This window comes from Pleurodeles waltl, chromosome 5 (genome assembly GCF_031143425.1).
Source record: "Pleurodeles waltl isolate 20211129_DDA chromosome 5, aPleWal1.hap1.20221129, whole genome shotgun sequence".
In the NCBI taxonomy this organism is placed as follows: Eukaryota; Metazoa; Chordata; class Amphibia; order Caudata; family Salamandridae; genus Pleurodeles; species Pleurodeles waltl.
In genome coordinates this window covers 1197484340-1197504362 of record NC_090444.1, presented here as the reverse complement: position 1 = coordinate 1197504362, position 20023 = coordinate 1197484340, and the positions used below count along the sequence as shown (strand labels likewise).

Here is a 20023-nt window from a genome sequence, read left to right as displayed (position 1 = left end):
GCAGGCAGTTGCAAAAGAGTTTCGACGAATGCTAGCTTTGAGCAGAAACTGTTATGTATGTCAGTCACAGCACAAAAATAAAGTCATGCCCCAAAACAGTTGTTGTGTCAAAAACACTGACTGTGTTACAGACCATCCTACATACAATGTACAGTGTTTTGTCCAATTTTACTACCTTAAAACGATGACAAATGAACAACCTGCAGCCTAATCTCTAAAATAATATGGGTAGAAAGAAGGGAGAAGAACCGACTAATATAACCACAACATTCTCATTAGATAGTACAAACCTATGGTGAATGTAGCTTTTAAACGCACCAATATATTTGCCCACCACCTCCATCCACCTACACCCCAAAGAGCACCAGAATATCTGGCAAAGCTTCTCCCCCAAACGAGCCATGTTTGCTACACCATTGAATTTTGCTAATGCATGCGTTTTTCTAAAATCACTGTGTTGTTTGTAGTTTATATTTTGTGAAAAACACAAGTCAGTTTAATTGACATTGATGGAATTAGCTCAAAGTGAAATCTTCACGTGCTTGTTCCATATGTACCTATACTTTTTTTTTTTAAACCCGATAATCTTACAAAACATTAGTTGTTTAACGTTTTCAATGAGCCGTATAAAATCGCGACTGCTATATATAAGTGAATGGCACGCGATACCAAAGAATTTCAAAATGGCCACGAGGATCTAAACCTCTACTACTGAAAATCAATTAGCAACAGAATCACTAATAGATTATGTTTTCTAGTATTCCGAACAAACGCATGTAAAAATAACTATTTCGAGATAAATTACTTATGCATTATAAATAAATCACTTGTACTGAGGGTGTGCATTCTTGAATTTTCATGCAGATTTAGTTAATACAGTACTTCATTGTTTTAAAAGATCCGGGGCATCCAGATGTAAATTATGCACATCATCACTCTGAATTAAATAATGAGATTCCTTAGCAGGCGTTTAGGGTCGGAAAAAAATATTTAGGGGCCTAGCTCACTGAGGGTTAATCATACAAGTCCATAGCATATTAAGTGAGTTAACTAGAATAGCGGGGTATTTAAAATGAACACCTGTCGACTAACGCAATGTTAGCCTTTGTTGCCATGTTAAAACTAACTTTATTTCAAAACCCTATCCCCGTTACGTAGGACCCAGAGGTATTTAATGAATGCACACTAACATACCCATGTTCTTACGCACCGTGCTTGCTTAGAGTAAGGGACGGGCACCCAAAAACACTTTCCCAATATCCAGAGACTGGAATTAGAATACTTAATGATCTGTCCTCAAATATTTGGGTGCATTTCAACGTCTCCTCTTTGTTTTTTGAGAGAAGACGTCAATAATTCTGCTATTTCAAGGAGTTAAGGACATATATGAACGCTTAACAGATTTGAACATTGGCTCACCAGTATGTAAAGCATGAGGCAGCTGCTACTTGTCAAGGTGTTTTATCGTGACAGGTTTTACCAAAAATATTACTCTTTTGCGGTCTTCCCAAAAGCACGTATGCTGGAGATAACGGCACCGGAAGTTGTTCAGGTGCGCCTCGAGTCCACCACGTTCTGCCTGTAACAACGGTGTTTATTTTTGATAGAATGCTGCAGCCTGGAATACGATTATTCGCGTATTGTGCTCTGCTGTACCCAGTGCTTTTAATGGGCCGGTACTCTCCGGTACTGAGTACCGGCACTTTTTTTATTTTGAGAGGGAGAGTACCGGCATATCTCAAGAAAAACGTAATACTTTTAATTGGAGAGTACCGGCACTTCTCAGAAACAAGCAGGTACTCTGATAGAGAGTACCTGCACTTCTATTTTTCCATTTAAAGCACTGGCTGTACCACTCAGGTCTCTCGTAAATTAGAAGCATACTGACAGAGGTAAATCCAAGGCAATTTTTCACTAAACACGCACTGTACAGCAAACGCTGATGAGTAAGACTAGACCATTGTCTCGTATTATTAAGAGCAAGCATTTGAGTTTTTGCATTCTCGTTTCTTTAAAAAAATACATTTCTAGGAAGGTTTCTTTTGCCAACCTTTTTCACAATCAGATCCTGAATATAGGACACTAAAACCTGTTGCATAGTTATGCAGGCGGGTAAACGGAGAATATGCCTAATCTACATGCAAGTTCTCCTAAAATCAGCCCTCATTAAAAAGTATTTAAATATAGCTTGAAGGATAATTTCAGTATAGTCTGAAGGATCCTTTTCATATTACAAACCTTCAATTGCTTTGGCTACTCGTGCTTTATTCTCATATTGTCAAGAAGACAATGTTAGTTATTGCACTTTACTGAGTTTTTGCTAAGTATATTGTGGAAAAGTGAAAACGCTGCCAATACATGTTTATTTACTTATTTCAGGAGTGCTGGATAATATCCCATGACGCTTATGGTTGATTCTGTCCAATGTTAGAGTACACAAGTTCAGAATACAAGAGAGATAGAGGTGTAAAAAAATAGGGAAATTGTGCCCTGTGTTTGGCAGTTCATTCACTGTTTCCGCAGAAATAAGATCATGTTAGCACTGGGAGATGAGGTTGAGATGCAGAACACACAGCCCACTGATTTTTAGGTTTCGGTGCCATAGATATTTCTTAGATACAGGTTCTTTTCTGGGGTGTTTTTTCTTAGCTTCTCACTAAATACACTGGCCCACTTTGAAGTGTAGTAACAGTTTTTCCTCTTACAGTTTAGAAGACCTATGCACATTTCAATGTGTGACTGAAGCCAACTGGTATAGACAATGATCATCTCTATGTTACTTATTCTAATAACCAATGTGTTAACTTGGCTGAAGTATGGTGGGATTTAAATGAACAGAATCAGATTAGGGGAGTAGTTCTCATTTTAGCATATGTTTATTGAAGTTCCTAGTCGGACATAAGTAAGTTCCCCACATCTAAAGCTGGAGATCGGAAGGGTAGTCTGATATGTCTGTAATATTGGAGTGCTTACCCTTTCTTTTTTTTTTCCACTCACCTTAAAAGGCTGCAGATATTTGAAACTGTACACTGTGATAGTGGATGCAATCTGGAAGATTATGACCACATTCGGGTGTGATGATTAAAGTGAGAAGGCTTGTGGAGCACAACACTTTATTACTGTCATTTCAGTTTTACAATTTTCAAATTTAATTTGCTGAGGATGGTTTGCTTGAACTGAGTCAACCAATTTAAGAGTCATGCTTGTGAACACCAAGTATCTTTATAATCTCCTATATAAGAGTGGTATGGTGTTAGAAATGGGGTTTTTGGTTGGCAGTCAGGTTACCCTCTGTCCAAGCAAAAGCCCTCACTCTAGTCAGGGTAAGTCACACACTATCCAAGATTATCCTGTGCCCACCCTCTGGTAGCTTGGCACGAGCAGCCAGGCTTAACTTAGAAGGCAATGTGTAAAGTATTTGTGCAATAAATCATACAATACCACCATATAGCACCACAAAAATACACCACACAGTGTTTAGAAAAATATATAATATTTATCAGGATAATTGGAGGTCAAAAAGAATAAAGTTGCAATGGAAAATTGTAGAAATATCACAGGGAAGTGATATAAAGTGTGTTAAGTCTTTAAAAAGCAATAAAGTGTCTTTCAAGCACAGAGTACCTGGTTTCTGGTGGGAAATCTCCTCAGAGGGCCATAGGAGAAGAGATGCGCGGAAAAAGGGGTGTGTGCGTCGATTTCTCCTCAGCACACACAGACTTGCGTTGTTCTTTTCCACGCGGGGAAGTCGGGCGTCGTTTTCCGGCGCGCAGACAGTCTCTTTTTGTGGGTCGCGGGGATTACCAGATGTCCCGGGTCTGTGCGTGGATTCTCCTGCTTGTTTTCCGGCTGCGCGTCGTTCTGCGGGGCTGCGCGTCGAAGTTTCGATCTCACGGTAGGCGTCGCGTCGATTTCTCCTTGGAAGTCGGGCGGCGTTGTCCTTGCGAGGCCGTGCGTCGAAATTTTGGTCTCACGGCAGGCGTCGCGTCGATTTCTCCTTGGAAGTCGGGCGGCGTTGTCCTTGCGAGGCCGTGCGTCAAAGTTTCGCGCTCACGGTAGGCGTCGCGTCGATTTCTCCTGGAAAGTCGGGCGGCTTTGTCCTTGCGAGGTTGTGCGTCGAAGTCTCGATCGTCCCGAGGGCGTCGTGTCGATCAGCGTCGGTGTGCGGCGTTTTTCTCGCCGCGAAACAAGCTGTGCGTCGAAATTTTCGGCGCACGGAGCGTCCAAGTGAAAGGAAGAAGTCTTTTTGGTCCTGAGACTTCAAGGAACAGGAGGCAAGCTCTATCCAAGCCCTTGGAGAGCACTTTCACAGCCAGACAAGAGTTCAGCAAGACAGCAGGGCAACAGCAAGGCAGCAGTCCTTTGTAGAAAGCAGACAGGTGAGTCCTTTGAGCAGCCAGGCAGTTCTTCTTGGCAGGATGTAGTTTCTGGTTCAGGTTTCTTCTCCAGCAAGTGTCTGATGAGGTAGGGCAGAGGCCCTGTTTTATACCCAAATGTGCCTTTGAAGTGGGGGAGACTTCAAAGAGTGGCTAAGAAGTGCACCAGGTCCCCTTTCAGTTTACTCCTGTCTGCCAGGGTCCCAGTAGGGGGTGTGGCAGTCCTTTGTGTGAGAGCAGACCCTCCACCCTCCCAGCCCAGGAAGACCCATTCAAAATGCAGATGTATGCAAGTGAGGCTGAGTACCCTGTGTTTGGGGTGTGTCTGAGTGAATGCACAAGGAGCTGTCAACCAAGCCCAGCCAGACGTGGATTGTAAGGCACAGAAGGATTTAAGTGCAAAGAAATGCTCACTTTCTAAAAGTGGCATTTCTAGAATAGTAATATTAAATCCGACTTCACCAGTCAGTAGGACTTTGTATTACCATTCTGGCCATACTAAATATGACCTCCCTGCTCCTTTCAGATCAGCAGCTGCCACTTCAACAGTGTATGAGGGCAGCCCTAATGTTAGCCTATGAAGGGAGCAGGCCTCTCAGTAGTGTGAAAACGAATTTAGGAGTTTTACACTACCAGGACATATAACTACACAGGTACATGTCCTGCCTTTTACCTACACAGCACCCTGCCCTAGGGGTTACCTAGGGCACACCTTAAGGGTGACTTATATGTAGAGAAAGGGGAGTTCTAGGCTTGGCAAGTACTTTTAAATGCCAAGTCGAGGTGGCAGTGAAACTGCACACACAGGCCTTGCAATGGCAGGCCTGAGACAAGGAAAAAGGGGCTACTTAAGTGGGTGGCACAACCAGTGCTGCAGGCCCACTAGTAGCATTTAATTTACCAGCCCTATGCACATAAAGTGCACCTTACTAGGGACTTATAAGTAAATTAATAGTCCAATCAGGTATGATTCCAGGTTACCATGTTTTAAGGGAGAGAGCATATGCACTTTAGCACTGGTTAGCAGTGGTAAAGTGCGCAGAGTCTATAAACCAGCAAAAACAGTGTCCAAAAAAATGGAGGGAGGCAGGCAAAAAGTTAGGGGTGACTACCCTAAGGCTGTCAGGTCTAACATATGGTCTACACTGTTGTCGGCTTCCATCAGGTCCAACAGGCCCAGGAGGTTTAGCATCACATTCTTTCCTTCATGCAGTTCTACAATGTCAGAACACCTTTTGTTTCTCATACTGGTCCAAAAACAATAGTCATGGGTCATCATCTCACTTTGAACTACTTTACAACAAAAGGGTATGCTTGACTTTGGGTAAAAGTGCTACAGATCTTATGTGTTTTCATTGATAATTTTGGTAGGTGCAGGCATACTTCAGTAAGATAGAATGGGACAGTTTATACTGATATACTGACTACTGTGATGATAGACAGGCACACCCCAGGACTGCCAAATGCATTTAAAAGACACTTGAATGGGTGAGCTAACAAACACTTAATGACAGGAGTCTATGTTATGCTACTTCTGAGCTTTCTCAGCTGTCATCCAAGTGACCGGATGGAATTTAGTGGTTGGGAAGGGGGGAATTTCAAGGGGGTGGAGGAGGGCGAGGGCCGTGGCAATTGAGTGAATGGCCAATAGGTTATCTATTTAGGAGCCGAAAAGAGTTATGTTCTTCTAAGATATCAATGTTAACACATTCTCAAACTTTTAAAAAAGTGTTTAGAATGTTTGTTTTCCTGCTCCCAAGTTTATTGTATCTTCATCAGCTGATGACGGGGATGCAAGAGTCTCACCTGGATGTAAATTTGAGAAAGGAACAATCCAAATTTACAGAAATTGTTAACTCAGGCGTGCTCAATTTCTAGGTGTGATACTGGTGTTTTGTATCAGACCTGTCACTCCTGAGTTCTTTTGTTCAAACTTAATATCTGGCAGTCCTAAGAACATTATTCTGGCCTATGTGCCATTTCCAGTAACAACCAACCACAACAAGTAAGTTCCTCCTTTCCCAACATAAGCATTCTGTCCCGAACATAAAGGACATTCCATGGCTGCACTGGACAACACACACAAGATCAGTGAGGTGAAGCCCTAGGCACAGAGGGGCAAGTGATCCATGCCTGGACTCCGCTCTCTCCGTTCTGGAGAAACATAATTTTAAAACATCTGATGGAAATACTGGGGCATATACTTCTAAACAACTATACATACGTTAATTCAGCTTCCATCATTTTTAGCTTGAATGGATAAAGCAAGTGTACACGGCTCAATAGCATAGGTTGTGTCACTTGTCCAGCTTTTCTATCTGCACTATTTTACAAATAGAATCGCCCATATGCAAAATATTCAGACCTTGATTCCAAGAAAATCAAGTGGCCCAAAATGATAGGTGATTCCCTCGATGTACAGGACAACCAGCCACACAGTAGCTCTCTGTGGGCATTATCACAGAGGTAATATTAGAGTACTTTGGTACAACAAGAAAGAGGCCCACACATACAGCAATATATAATTTATCAGTCACAACCAATGATTGAGATTATGCTCGTAAGACACTATGGATACACTTTGAGTGAAACAGTAGTTATTGATCAAACCACATATATTTTTGTTTATTTCTGGGGTCCAATCATAAGAGGATTTCTGACATCAACAATTACTTCCTAGTTTAGGCTTACTAGTAAGCATTACAAGAAGCCTGAAGGACGATTACTCAGTTTTGTGGAAAGAAATGCAGTTCTGGCCCTTGGATTTCTTTCAGTTGTATAATATTGGGGAACTTGAAGAGGACTAAATAATTCTCCGTCTAAAAATAAGAGACTAGCTTGCTATCTACATGTGGCAGGTAAATGCAAGGTCTAACTACATGAATTATACAATCACTACCTCCCTGACTGGATATTTTTTCAGGGATATGTTAACCTCCTGAAATGGACTCAGTCTGGAAACCGATAGAGACCTATAGGACATCAACCCTTATATATCGCTTTGCTCATCTTAGACTAAACTGCTGCTTTCTGTAATTATGCATCCTGTGTGCTAATATGTCCATACACTCAGCTGGACTCAATAACCTCATTTGCTCCAAGTATTCAAAGAGTTTCCTGCTTTTCACATTTTATTTCTTACTAAGTGGAAATAACAGGAATATTACGTGGAACCAGTGCAAACTGCATTTCCATAGAAAGTTACAGGCACAGGTTTTTTCAGTGTTAGTACCCGTCACAGAGGGTGTTACTGAAGATAAATGTTACAAAACTTTATTCTACCATTATAACACATACAGGATAAGACGTCAATCAAAAATGAATAGTTTGAGTACCTAAACTTCACCTGGAAACCAAGGAAATCGAACAAAGTATGCCATGACCACTACAGCACAAGCAAGAAACATTTGAATTATTTTCTCTGCTACATATTTGGGAATTTCTCCTGAGAGTCGAGCTCACCTTTAATAAGTTCTTTATTATTTATCCATAACCTTCCAGTCTAATAATATGCTTTAACTGTGCCAATGTACAGGTGATTTCAGAAACCACTCCAGACATTATCAACTTTTTGATGACCACAACACAAATAAAATGTTTGCAAATCAAAGAAAATACACACCTTAATAAAGAACCCTTAATTGTAAAGAAAGGAATACATTATTATAGGGTTAAGTATTGCCTTTGTTCAGCAATAAAAAGCAAAACTGAGGGAGGGTAACAGGATTTATCAAAACAGAGGACAAAGATCCGCAAAATATGGACTCCACTTACGAAAAGAAACCACTTTTGTTGCTTAGAGAAGAAAGAAATGTAAAAGGTTGATGGAAGGAGGCAAACTGGTAATAAAATTGCATGCCAGAATATCTACTACAAAAATATCTGTACAAATATCGTCTCCACTGTATCGGCTACTACTATTTTGTCAAGGAAAGCACATATAGGCCAGTTTATATTTGATATTCTAACTCCCCATCTACTTACCTTGATGACACAGTACAAGTCGATGTAGTAAAGTCAAGATTCCCCACTGAAGGATACATCATTTGCTTTGTTTTGCATTAGGGCAGAAAATCATTGTAAGTGAATTAATTTGCACTGTGCTTTATTTAATTAAAATATCGTTTTCTGCAAGGTTTCCATATACAATAACAAAGTCAAACTCTCTCCGCATCATGGGCGCAAAAATAAATATCTATTAATCAAACAATAAATCTTTCTATTGTTTTAACTTATTGTTCTAATTAGGTGGTGCGTTTTGACCTGGAAAGGAAAATATAGGTTTTTTTCTTACCTTCGGGTGGCCTGTTGGATGTGGCCACGACTACCACCCCATTCTGAAACAAATTTTCAAACAGCTGTTTCAGGATCATGGCATCAGCGATGTCGGTTACCTGCAGACGAGAACATGATCCAGTCAGAAAATATAAATGGATCCAGGGAATGGAGTATTGGATGCACTGCGCATTATCAGATCCTACTCCCAGCAGATCATGGAGATACCAACAACAAACAACACCTTAACTGTGTATTCGGTAAGTCTGAAGGAAAAATGTTCTTATTATAAGCCTTTTCTTGTTTAGGGTGCGAACACTTTAGTCTCTTCTTTATATTCTCATCATAAAGGAAACTGTTTTTATTGTGATTTATTAGGTTTGTGCTTTGTATATTTGGAAAAGTGATAAGACTGGCAATACCTACTTATATACTTTTTAAAGGTGTGCTGGATAATATTTCATGATGCTGATGTCTAGAAGGCCCTGGTTAGAATACACACGTTCAGAATACAAGAGAAATAACCAAAGGAGTAATACAAAGGAAAAATATGGAATACGTTTGTTAGTTCATTCAACGTGTTTGCACTGGCACTGATTTCGGTATTCGAGCTTTCTGAAGTAGGTTTAATGTTTACTAATTTCAGTTAAATTGTGTAACAACCAAATGCATATAAAAACAAATTCCACATTATTGTCCTACAAGCAAGCGTCTCAAAGGAAGGCGCCTACCATTTACTGTAGGGCACTCTAATTAATTCAAAGTGAGGTGGCGAGCAAAACAAAAACAAATTAATAAAGCGCGTGTTGCTGTTTTACATCTCTATGGCATCGCAGGCTAAGTTGCCGCAAGGGGTGATGGTTGTTGGCCAAGAGACTTTAGAAAAAGGGCTGCGTGGCCGACGAGCAATAATAAGCTGTTGTTGAGCACTGAATGACAGGATATAGACACTACTGCAGGGTTGTTGCAGGCAACAATTCAACAGATGGCCCATCACGCACAAACTATACCTTTTATTGTGTTTGGAGTGTTTTCTATTAGTGTCCATGAATAATCAAAAGCACTGCAGTCACTGTGCTCATATCGAGCACCCTATTATCTTCACAAATATCAACTCAAAAGCAAGAGAGTGGGGGACGGGCCGAGAGAAAATCGCTTACACACAACGCCCCAACAGAAAGATTGGTAAGCAGGAGACCCCACACATATTAAAATCAATATTCCTGCCACTTCCCTTACAAATATACTACTAAGGGAGTTAACAATGCTAGGAAGAAAGTCACCAATGGTAGAAAGAAGTCGGAAAGAACCTCCTGGGTCATGTACACTCCGTAGACCCTCTAATGATCTCTATCTGGAACTTTCACCCCAGAACCAAGCCGTTAGATGAATTTTTTAGTGTGCACATTTTCACCAAAGACCACTTTTTCACTTTTCTGTTTTAGTATTTCCATAAAAAGTTCTTCCGAACATATATGAAGATTGATAAAAATGCCAGCTAGAGCATAAATGCCGACATACACCCTTTTACTCACCTGTCCCTCCCCTAACACTGGATTATTGCTAGGTGGCTGTCTTAAAAGAAACCAGTGAGAATTACAAAAAAATAAACAGAACTCTTGTAGCTATGCAAATCGTTTTAAAGATTAGTGCAGTGAGCAATATTCCAGAATAAGCTGTGGTTTTCGAAAGAGCTCAAGGAACTACAGAAAGCTCATAAAATATTCCAGGATAATTATACTTATTGGTAAATGCACCAGAGCACACAGAATTGTGGGGCATAAATAAGGCACCTGTCCCCACATTAGGGATCATGATTCTGGCAAGAAACAGTTTTTAAGCCTTTCCAGAAAGCTGGGGAGGTTTTGGTATTTGAATAACGCTCTATATGGCATCCAAAGTGAAAACCAACCGCTGTCTGCATCGGTTGGTATTAAATACTATTGGGATAATTTAACGTTGCTTAGAGGGGGATGGACGACTAAAGTTTCCTTTAAGTACCTTTCAGAGAGGTTTCTTTGATCAAACTTTAGACACACAACTTGGGATCCTGCAGGTTTTCTTCTGCAAGCCAAATTATATAATGTTTGTGTATTTTACCTTAGAAACTACTGAAAGAGAAGTTGCACTGCTTGGTTAGTGTTGAAGAGGTGGTACTGGAACACATTTCTCACTTCATCTACAACAAGTCTTCTTGGCGCCACAGAAACTAGACAACAGAGTAAAGGACAAGTTACTTACCTTTGGTAACGCCTTATCTGAGAGAGACAATATCTAGCAGCAGATTACCTACCTTAGAATTTCCTCCTGGCCTCAGTCTGGATCCTGAGATTTTTCTCAAACAGTACCCCTATGCGCAGTTAGGTGGCGTCGAATTGCTCCGCATCCATTGTCTGCTCCAGATATGACATAGCGGGTCCTGTATATGTGCCACACCAGTGCACTGATGTCAGTTTCTTTTCACGACGTTCCAGACCACAAGCGCAGAGCCATGAAGAACACTGATCACTGGTGCGTCAAAACTAAGGCCCTAAAGTGGAGTCCCTGTCCCTAGAAATCAGTTCACAGACTGGGGAGGATGGGTGAGTCAGCTAGGAATAAAAAATGTTCTAGCATTCGCGTTAAGAATTTTTCAATTCTATTAAGGACACGGAGGCGAGGATTATGCTTCTCTTTCCATGCTTTATTTTAACAGCAGCCAATGAAAACCATGGAAAACAAAAAACGACATATCCCAATATAAGATATGTCACGTGCTAACCATAGAGAAGGTAGCCTATAAAGTGTTGCATCACACCCAGCCACTCCTCTTTCTTTGTCCAAATTCGCAACAGTAAAAGTCAAAGTCTTAACATGAAACTTGTAAACGCAATCCTGAAAAAGGAAGATCTGGAATCCAACTTGACTGGAAACTTGAACAGTGCCAGAACAGCCCGAAATCACTTCTCATCATTCCCTAGGAAAAAAAGAAAAATTCAGGCCATAAAAGCTGAACATCATAAAATTATACTTATATCTACTATCAAATAGGGTGGGTTAGCACTGAAAAACAGTAAACTTGTACATGAACTTCATAGAAATAAAATGTACCACAAGATAACATATATAACAGTGCGGTGGGATAATCCTTGCCTCCGTGTCCCTAATAGAATAGAAAAATTCTTAACGCGAGTGCTAGAATTTTTTTTATTCTATGTCAGGACCGGAGGCTCAGATTATGCTTGTTCAAAGCTGATTCACAACCACCGATGCAGTATCAACAATAGGTTTACAATAGAAAGTTTTAAAAGTCGAAGGGGAAGACCAGTCCGCTGCTCTTAGAATGTCCTCCAAACGAGAACCCAAAGCAAAAGACTTTGAAGCCATAGCCCCTCTGGAAGAATGAGCACCAAACCTAGAAATATCAATGCCTGCTTCATTCAGTAACCATCGCATCCATCTAGCAAGGGTGGCTGAAGAAACAGGATGACAAGGCTTAACCAATTAAATGAGTAACTGACCCCCCCATATCAGAACGAAACTCTTCTGTACTCACCTCGTAAGCTCTAAAGCACTGTACAACACATAGTTCGGGGTTGTCCACAAAACAGGGATAAGAAATGGACTTCAGATTGCATTTAGTTCTACGTGAAATAGCAAAAGAAACCCCCTCAGGGGAAAAAACTCTCCCAGCCAAATCCAGAGCCCCAACATCTGAAACTCTCTTACATGAAATTAAACATAACAACATCGTGAGTTTAGCTGAAAGTTGTTTCCTAGACAAAAATCTATTGGAAGGCCATGATTCTAAAAAACGAAGAACAATGTTCATATCCCAAAGGGAAGAATAGCGAGGACGAGGAGGATTAGCCAATCTGATACCCCTCATTAATTTACAAACAATGGGAGACTCTCCAATGGGTTTACCCTCTACTGGTAAATGCCCTGCTGAAATAGCAGATCGATAATTATTAATAGAGCGATAAGCTAGACCTGATGCCGCTAATGAAGATAGAAAATTTAGGACCAGACAGCAATCTGCTTAAGAAGGATCCGCACCCCGAGAACTACACCAAGAACTCCATCGCTTCCAAGCCGAAGCCTATCTCTTGTGAGTACTGAAGGACCAGGAACCTGCAATGAACTCGGAAGACTCTTGCGAAAGTCCTGGGATACTCCATCTTTCCCTGAAAGACGCCAAGCTACCAGATATAACTGACCCGACAGGATGAATGGGTGGAAGAGACCCCGAGGTTCCTGGAGAAGATTCTCCCGGAAGGGAAGAAGAATCGGATGATCGTAACTCAACTCCATTGCCAATGGAAACCATGCCTGAGACCTCCACAGAGGCGTAACCAGAACCAGCTCCGCTTGCTGACGTCTGATCTCTGCCAATACCCTGGGTATCATCAAGAACGGGGGAAAAGCGTAACTCTGTTCTTGAGACCAGTCCTGAAGGAACGAATCCGTGTTCGTTGCTTCGGGATCTGGCCTCCAACTGAAAAAACGTTTGGTCTGCTGATTGAGGCGAGACGCAAACAGGTCTATCGAGAAAGGACCCCACTGAGCAGAAAGTGTTCGGAAAACTCTGGCATGAAGCCTCCAATCGCTGTAATCTCTCCGGTGTCGCGAGTTTCAGTCCGCCACCAAGTTGCTGGCCCCTGGGAGATACTCCGTGATGACTGAAATCCTGTGCTGAAGGCAAAAGTGCCAAAATTCCTTGGCTATCTCCGCCAAAATGCGGGAACGAGTTCCCCCCAACTTGTTGACATATCTCACCGCCGAGATATTGTCCATGCGAAGGAGGACACAACAGTTCGCCCTTAGAGGGGAGAGACTCCTGATCGCAAAAGAACCTGCTAGGAGCTCCAAACAATTGATGTGAAGATTCAGCTCCGTGTTGGACCATCTGCCCCCCGTGATCACAGATCCGCAACGGGCTCCCCAGCCCCAACGACTGGCATCGGACTCTATCACCACATCCGGAAGAGAACTGAAAATAGCTCTGCCGTTCCAGGCTTCCATATGCTCCAACCACCAATTTATCTCTGCACGAGATTCCTCGGAGAGAGGAGCACCTGATCCGCATAACTGAGACCTCTTTGAAGGTGGGAGATCTTTAAACGTTGAAGGGCTCGGTAATGAAGAGGGCCCGGAAAAATCGCTTGAATTGAAGAAGAAAGCAGGCCCACCATGCGGGCAATCGCCCTCAATGATACAGTCTGTCTGGATAACAGAGACCTCAACTCTCTCTTGATCGAATGAATCTTGCTTGGGGGAAGAAGCAACTGAGACTGTACAGAGTCTATCTGGAAACCCAGAAAATCCATCTGCTGAGACGGAGTCAGGATGGACTTCTGGGAATTGATTATGAAACCCAGGTTCTGAAGCAGAGACACCGTGCATTCCAGATGAGAAAGCAGCAGGACTTGAGTCTGGGCCATGATCAGGATATCGTCTAGGTAAATTATTAGCCGAACCCCTTGAGAACGAAGGAATTCCACCACTGGACGCATCACCTTCGTGAAACACCAGGGGGCAGAAGACAGGCCAAAGGGCAGAACCTTGTATTCGTAATACTCGGTCTCCCACTGGAATTGAAGAAATCTCCGATGAGGAAGAAATATAGGAATGGTCAGGTAAGCATCCTTTAGATCTAGACTGACCGTCCAGTCTCCCTCTTGGAGAATGTCTCTCAACAAATGAATGCCCTCCATTTTGAAATGACGATACAGTAAAAAAACTTTGAAGTCTTTTAAGTTTAGAACCAGGCGAGATCCGCCTCCTTTCTTGTCCACAAGAAACACTGGACTGACAAACCCTGAAGGGTGACGCGGTGCCTTGACGACGGCGCCCTTCTTTACCAAAGCCGATATTTCTATCGAAATGAGATTGCGATCTAGAAGGGAAAAATATATTGACCTGGGATGGCACAGCTGAGACGGGGACTCGTAAAATTCTAGTTTGAACCCCTGCACGGTCTCTAAGACCCAAGCATCCGAAGAGATGAGACGCCATGCTTGCAGAAACCTCTGAGTTCTGCCCCCCAACATTACATCTGAACTTACAACCAAGCTCACCTGTGGCTCCCGACTCCTGGGAGAAAGATTGATGGCCTTTGGATCTTCACCTGCGGAATCTGCCCCGACCAGTTCTTGGTCTCGATGGATAGAAGGTAGAAGAGGAGGAGTCATACTCCTGAAACCCGCCTCTTCCTTGATAATAGTAACCACGTTGAGGGCCTTGCTGGTAGAAGCGGCCGAAGGCACGCCCTCTGTAGCGTCCGGCCCCTCTAAAAAGTGGACGTAGCACTCTTCTGATTGATCCTTGTGCCTTGTCCAGACAGGCGTAAGTGGAAACAAACTTAGAAAGCTCCTTTAGGAAAGGTGAACCAAACAGCAAACCCTGAGCCACGGGGCCCGATTCAGAGGAAGCAAGATCTGCCAATTTGGGGTCTAATTTCATCAACACAGATCTGCGACGTTCAGAAGATATGGCGCAGTTGGCATTGCCCAAGAAAAAAAATGCTCTTTGAGCCCAACCTAGAAGAATGTCATGGTTGATGGACTCACCTGACTCCTTGGCCTGAAAAGCCAACTCCAAGATCTTTGTTAATGGACCTGAAACGTCCAAGAGCTTATCCTGACATCCGCGCCAGGCACGATCTATACACTTCTTATGGTCTTTTGCACACTTCTTGAGAAAAGTGACTAGCGTAGGGTCTAGTTCAGAGGTCTCAGTTACCTTTGAGGGAAAATCCGGTCTGGGGCATTCAGACCTCAGCCTAGAGCGAACCTCCTTATCAAAACTATGCCTAATGTGGGATTCCACATAATCCGCCACTTCAGGGGGGTGGTAACCAAAGCGAAGACCTGGGATGCACAATGTTTTCTGGCTCGAATGTCAGGACCTTGTGAGTAGGTGCCTCTTGATGATGAACTTTCTTCTTGCGTTTGCGAGGGGGATCATCTCCCTGCTCGGAGGATTGATCAGAAGAAGAAGAAGCTGGGTCACTTACAGCTTTTGTATGAGAGTCTGAATTATAATCATGCTCCCTTGCCATATTCCTGATAAGGGATTCAAAGTCTGCAGAATGCGGATTAGAATTCTGCTTAGAGGCTTGGGTGTTCGCCGTAAGGGGAGCTTCCCCAATGGGTTGGATGCCCGACGGGGCTACCCAGCCTTGTTGTTCCACAAATCCCAAAAGCTGGTGCTTAATGGGCTGAATAGCTTGGGCTAAAGCTTGATTAACAGTATGACGCACTCCTGCATCAAGAGCATACACCAATTCTTGTTCAAAGGAACCAGCCGGTTCATCCAGATAATACCCATCTTCGGCTTGGTCATCATAGCCAGCCATACTGTAAAACAGCAGATAAGCCCCAAAGGAGCAGTATTAATAATAACAGAAAAAACAGGGCAAAAAGTCTAAATTTTTTGCTCAGAACGTGGAGGGAGCTGCCCTGTATTGCTAAGAAACACCCTTAGTGCAGGCCCAGCCTGTGTAGGAATTTATTGCAACCCCAGAGTACAAGCACTGGGGTGTAGATGCGGAGCTTAGCCAGTAAGAAAACTGATTGAGTTGTAACAAAAAAACGCTCCAACAATGAGCCTGTAAATATATATATTAAATATTGCTGAGGAAGTCACCAAGCAAAACCTTGAAGTTCATATAGTAGACGCTGGCCGGACGGGACTCACGCTGAACAGCGTGGTAATAAAATGCCTAAATAGCCGTCCATAAAAAGAGGACTGTGCGGAGACGCGCGAGTCCTCGCTCCCCTGCTCCCACTCCACCAAGAAAAAAGCGAGACGAGCGGCCGCTTTTAGGGAGGGAAAAAACCGCTCCCAACACCAAAGAATAACACAATCACATGTAAAATAATATAAGAAGCACTTAACTGGCTGCGAAGCAGCAAAGAAAGAGGAGTGGCTGAGTGTGATGCAACACAATTTATCGGCTACCTTCTCTATGGTTAGCACGTGACATATCTTATATTGGGATATGTAGTTTTTTGTTTTCCATGGTTTTCATTGGCTGCTGTTAAAATAAAGCATAATCTGAGCCTCCGGTCCTTACATAGAATCTGCAACTAGACATTGTCTCTATCAGATAAGGCATTACCGAAAGTAGGTAACTTGTCCATTTGAAAAAGACATCTTGTTGATGATTCCTTACCTTAGAATAGATACCCAAGCAATACCATCCCCGGAGGTGGGTCTGCGCACTAAGATCATACTAGACAGTCTTGCAGGACTGAACGGGCAAAGTGCCCATCTCTAGGGACCTGAGTGTCCAGGCAGTAGTGTTTGGTAAATGTGTGCAGTGATGCCCATGTTGCAGCTTGACAGATGTCAAGAACTGGAACTTTGTGCTAACGCAGTGGTTGCAGCTTTAGCTCTGGTAGAATAAGCACGCAAACCCTCAGGGGGGTTTCTTCTTAGCCAGTGCATAGCACATTTTAACGCAGAGTAAGACCCATCAGGAGATGGTCCACTTCTGCACTGCTCGACCTTTCGACGCACTCACATAACCGACAAAGAGTTGTTCATCCACCCAGAACTCTTTTGTATGATCAAGGTGAATCCCAACACTTTTTTGGGGTTCAGGTGGTGAAGTCTCTTCTCTGCCTTAAAAGGATGCAGGGGTGTGTAAAAAGTATGCAAGGTTATGGATTGGCCTATATAAAAGGATGTGACCACTTTTGGCAAGAAGGAAGCCCTAGTGCAAAGCACCACTTTGCCAGGATAGATCGAAATGTAGGGCGGCTTAGATGATAATGCCTGCAGCTCACTCACCCTGCTGTCAGATGTAATGGCCACAAGGAAGAATATTTTTTATGTTAGAAGCCTGAGAAGAAAATTGTGAAGAGGCTCAAAAGGGGAGCACAATAGGAAAGTCCGAACCAAATTAAAATCCCATTGGGGCATGATGACTGGGGATGGAGGAATCACATGGGTAAGACTCTTAAGGAACCTATTAACAATAGGAGACTTAAAATAAAGGTTGATCAGGCAACCTCAAAAACGGAGAAATAGCAGATAAATAACCTTTTTTAGTGCCTGTAGCAGAGCTCTGCCGGGCCAGAAAAAGAATGAAAAACAGGACCTCAGAGTGGGCAGGGAGGGGTCAACAGACTTGTCTGTGCACCATGCCACAAATCTCTTTCAAAGATAGGCGTATACCATTTTGGTGGAGGGATGCCTGGATGCCAAGATAATGTTACAGACTTCGGGCAAAAGGTCAAAAGCTGTCAACTGCCACCGCTCAATCTCCACGCATGAAGGCAAAGATTAGACAGGTTCGGGTGGAGAACCCTCCCCTGCTGCTGCAACAGAAGATCTTCCTAAAGGGGCAGTCTGACTGGAGGATCTGTGGCCATGCCCAGTAGCTCTGGATACCATACTCTTCGTGCCCAGTCCAGAGCCACAAGGATTACTTGGGATTGGTTGTTCTTGATCTTCCTAAGAACTATGGGCAGAAGTGGTATGGGTGGAAAGGCATACAAGAGGCCTGAGTTCTACTTGAGATGAAAAGCTTTGCCAAGTTAGTGCCACCTTAGAAACGCCAACCACTATACTGCTAACAGTGCGTGTTCTCTGTGGAGGCGAACAGATCTAACCAAGGCTATCCCCACTGCTGAAAGACCTTGTGCAATCTCCGGATGGAGACGCCATTTGTGGTCGACTAAGCATTACCGGCTGAGTTAGTCTTCTCTGACGTTCAGAGAGCCTGCCAGATGTTGAACTATCAGGGAAATGCCTGAAGGTTCCAGCCACGCCCAGAGGCGCAGAACCTCTTGACAAAGGGTCCACGACCCCACTCCACCCTGCTTGTATCAGTACCACATGGTGGTGGTGTTGTCCGTGAACACTTGCACTACCTTCCCTTTGAGAGAGGGAAGAAATGCTTTCAAAGCTAGTCAGATCGTCCAGAGCAGGTTGATGTGGAGTCTGGACTCTGCCTCTGGTCTCCGCCTCTTCCAGGTGGCTGCTCCATCCCAGGAGTGACACACCTGTCCACACTGTCATATCTGGCTGGGGAAGGGAGAATCTGCCTTTGGTCCAATCACAGTTCGTTAGCCACCACTGCGGATCTCACACAGTTCCCTCTGAGATCTAGGCCATGTTAGAGAGATTCCCCTGATAGAGTGTCCACTGGAACTTCTGATCCCACTGCAGAGCCCGCATATGCAATCTGCCATTTGTCACCAACAGGATGCAGGTGGCCATGAGGCCCAGCAGCCTCAGAGTCGTTCTCACCGAAATCCAGCATAGATGGCTGATGGAGGATGAAACATCAGTATCATAGCATGAATATCCTGAATTCACTGTTCAGAAGGATAAGCCAGAAACTGCACTGTGTCTAGAACAACTCAGATGAAAGGAAGAGTCTGAGAGGGAGTCAGGTGTGACTTTGGCACATTTACAGTGAACTCTAGCGAGTGCAGGAGGTCTGCCGTAGTCTTGAGGTGGGAGCAGACAGCCTGGGGGGATCCTGCCTTCAACAGCCAGTCATTCAGATGAGGGAAGAATGAAACCCCTAGCCAGAGCAGATGAGCCGCGACCACCACCATCACTTTCATGAACACTGAAGGTGCGTAAGGGCTAAGAGGAGCATGGTGAACTGAAAGTGCTTGTGGCCTACCATGAACTGCATGTAACATCTGTGGGCAGGCAGTTCAGGAATATGAAACAAGTGTCCTGCAAGTCCAATGCTACCATCCAGTCTACTGGGTCCAGGGTGGGTAGAACCTGAGCCAGAGTGAGCATTTTAAACTTCATCTTGAGAAAGAGATTGAGGGACCAAAGACTTAGGATAATGCAAAGGCTATTGTCCTTTCGGGGCAACAGAAAGTAGCGTGAATAACAACTCCAACCTACTTCTGGTACAGAAACCCTCTCTATTGCTCCCTTGGCCAGGAGTGCCGTAACTTCCCCTTGGAGAAGTGCCAAGTGAACCTCCATCATTTGATCTTAGGACTGTGGCATGGATGGAGGGGTAGTCTCCAAGGGAAGGGATTAGTCCCTTCCGACTAGCTGCAACCCCGTCTGATGTGATGGACTGCCAGCAGAGGAGGTGATGTTGGATCCTGCCTCTGACTGGTCCCTGGTGGGAAAGTGTCAGACTAGGAAGGTTTGGAGGCAGATGCAGGATGAGGGGAGCGTGATGGACTGGCCAGATTGCTGGCTCCCTGATCCACAAGGACGGCGAAGCATGGTGGCTAGGGGGGAACAGACGTGACTGGGTGCCTCTTTCATAGCCAAAAAAGAGCAAAAAGAAGACCGGAGGGTTGAAGGGCTGCCGCAAGGCCCACAGACCAGTCCTTAGCACGAGAATCCTTGAAATGTTCGAGCTCTGAGTTTGCTTTCTCTATGAAGAGATGGGTGCC

At 43.7% G+C, this 20023-nt stretch overlaps 1 protein-coding gene across 1 annotated transcript in view; it reads right to left on the bottom strand.

The window, feature by feature from the left end:
- The window catches only part of AFG1L (AFG1 like ATPase), a 481876-nt gene that overhangs the window by 257229 nt on the left and 204624 nt on the right, over positions 1–20023 (bottom strand). Inside the window, exon 6 of the mRNA XM_069235452.1 lies at positions 8671–8770. Coding sequence (XP_069091553.1) covers positions 8671–8770 — 100 coding nt within the window. The remainder of the gene's footprint in view (positions 1–8670; positions 8771–20023) is intronic.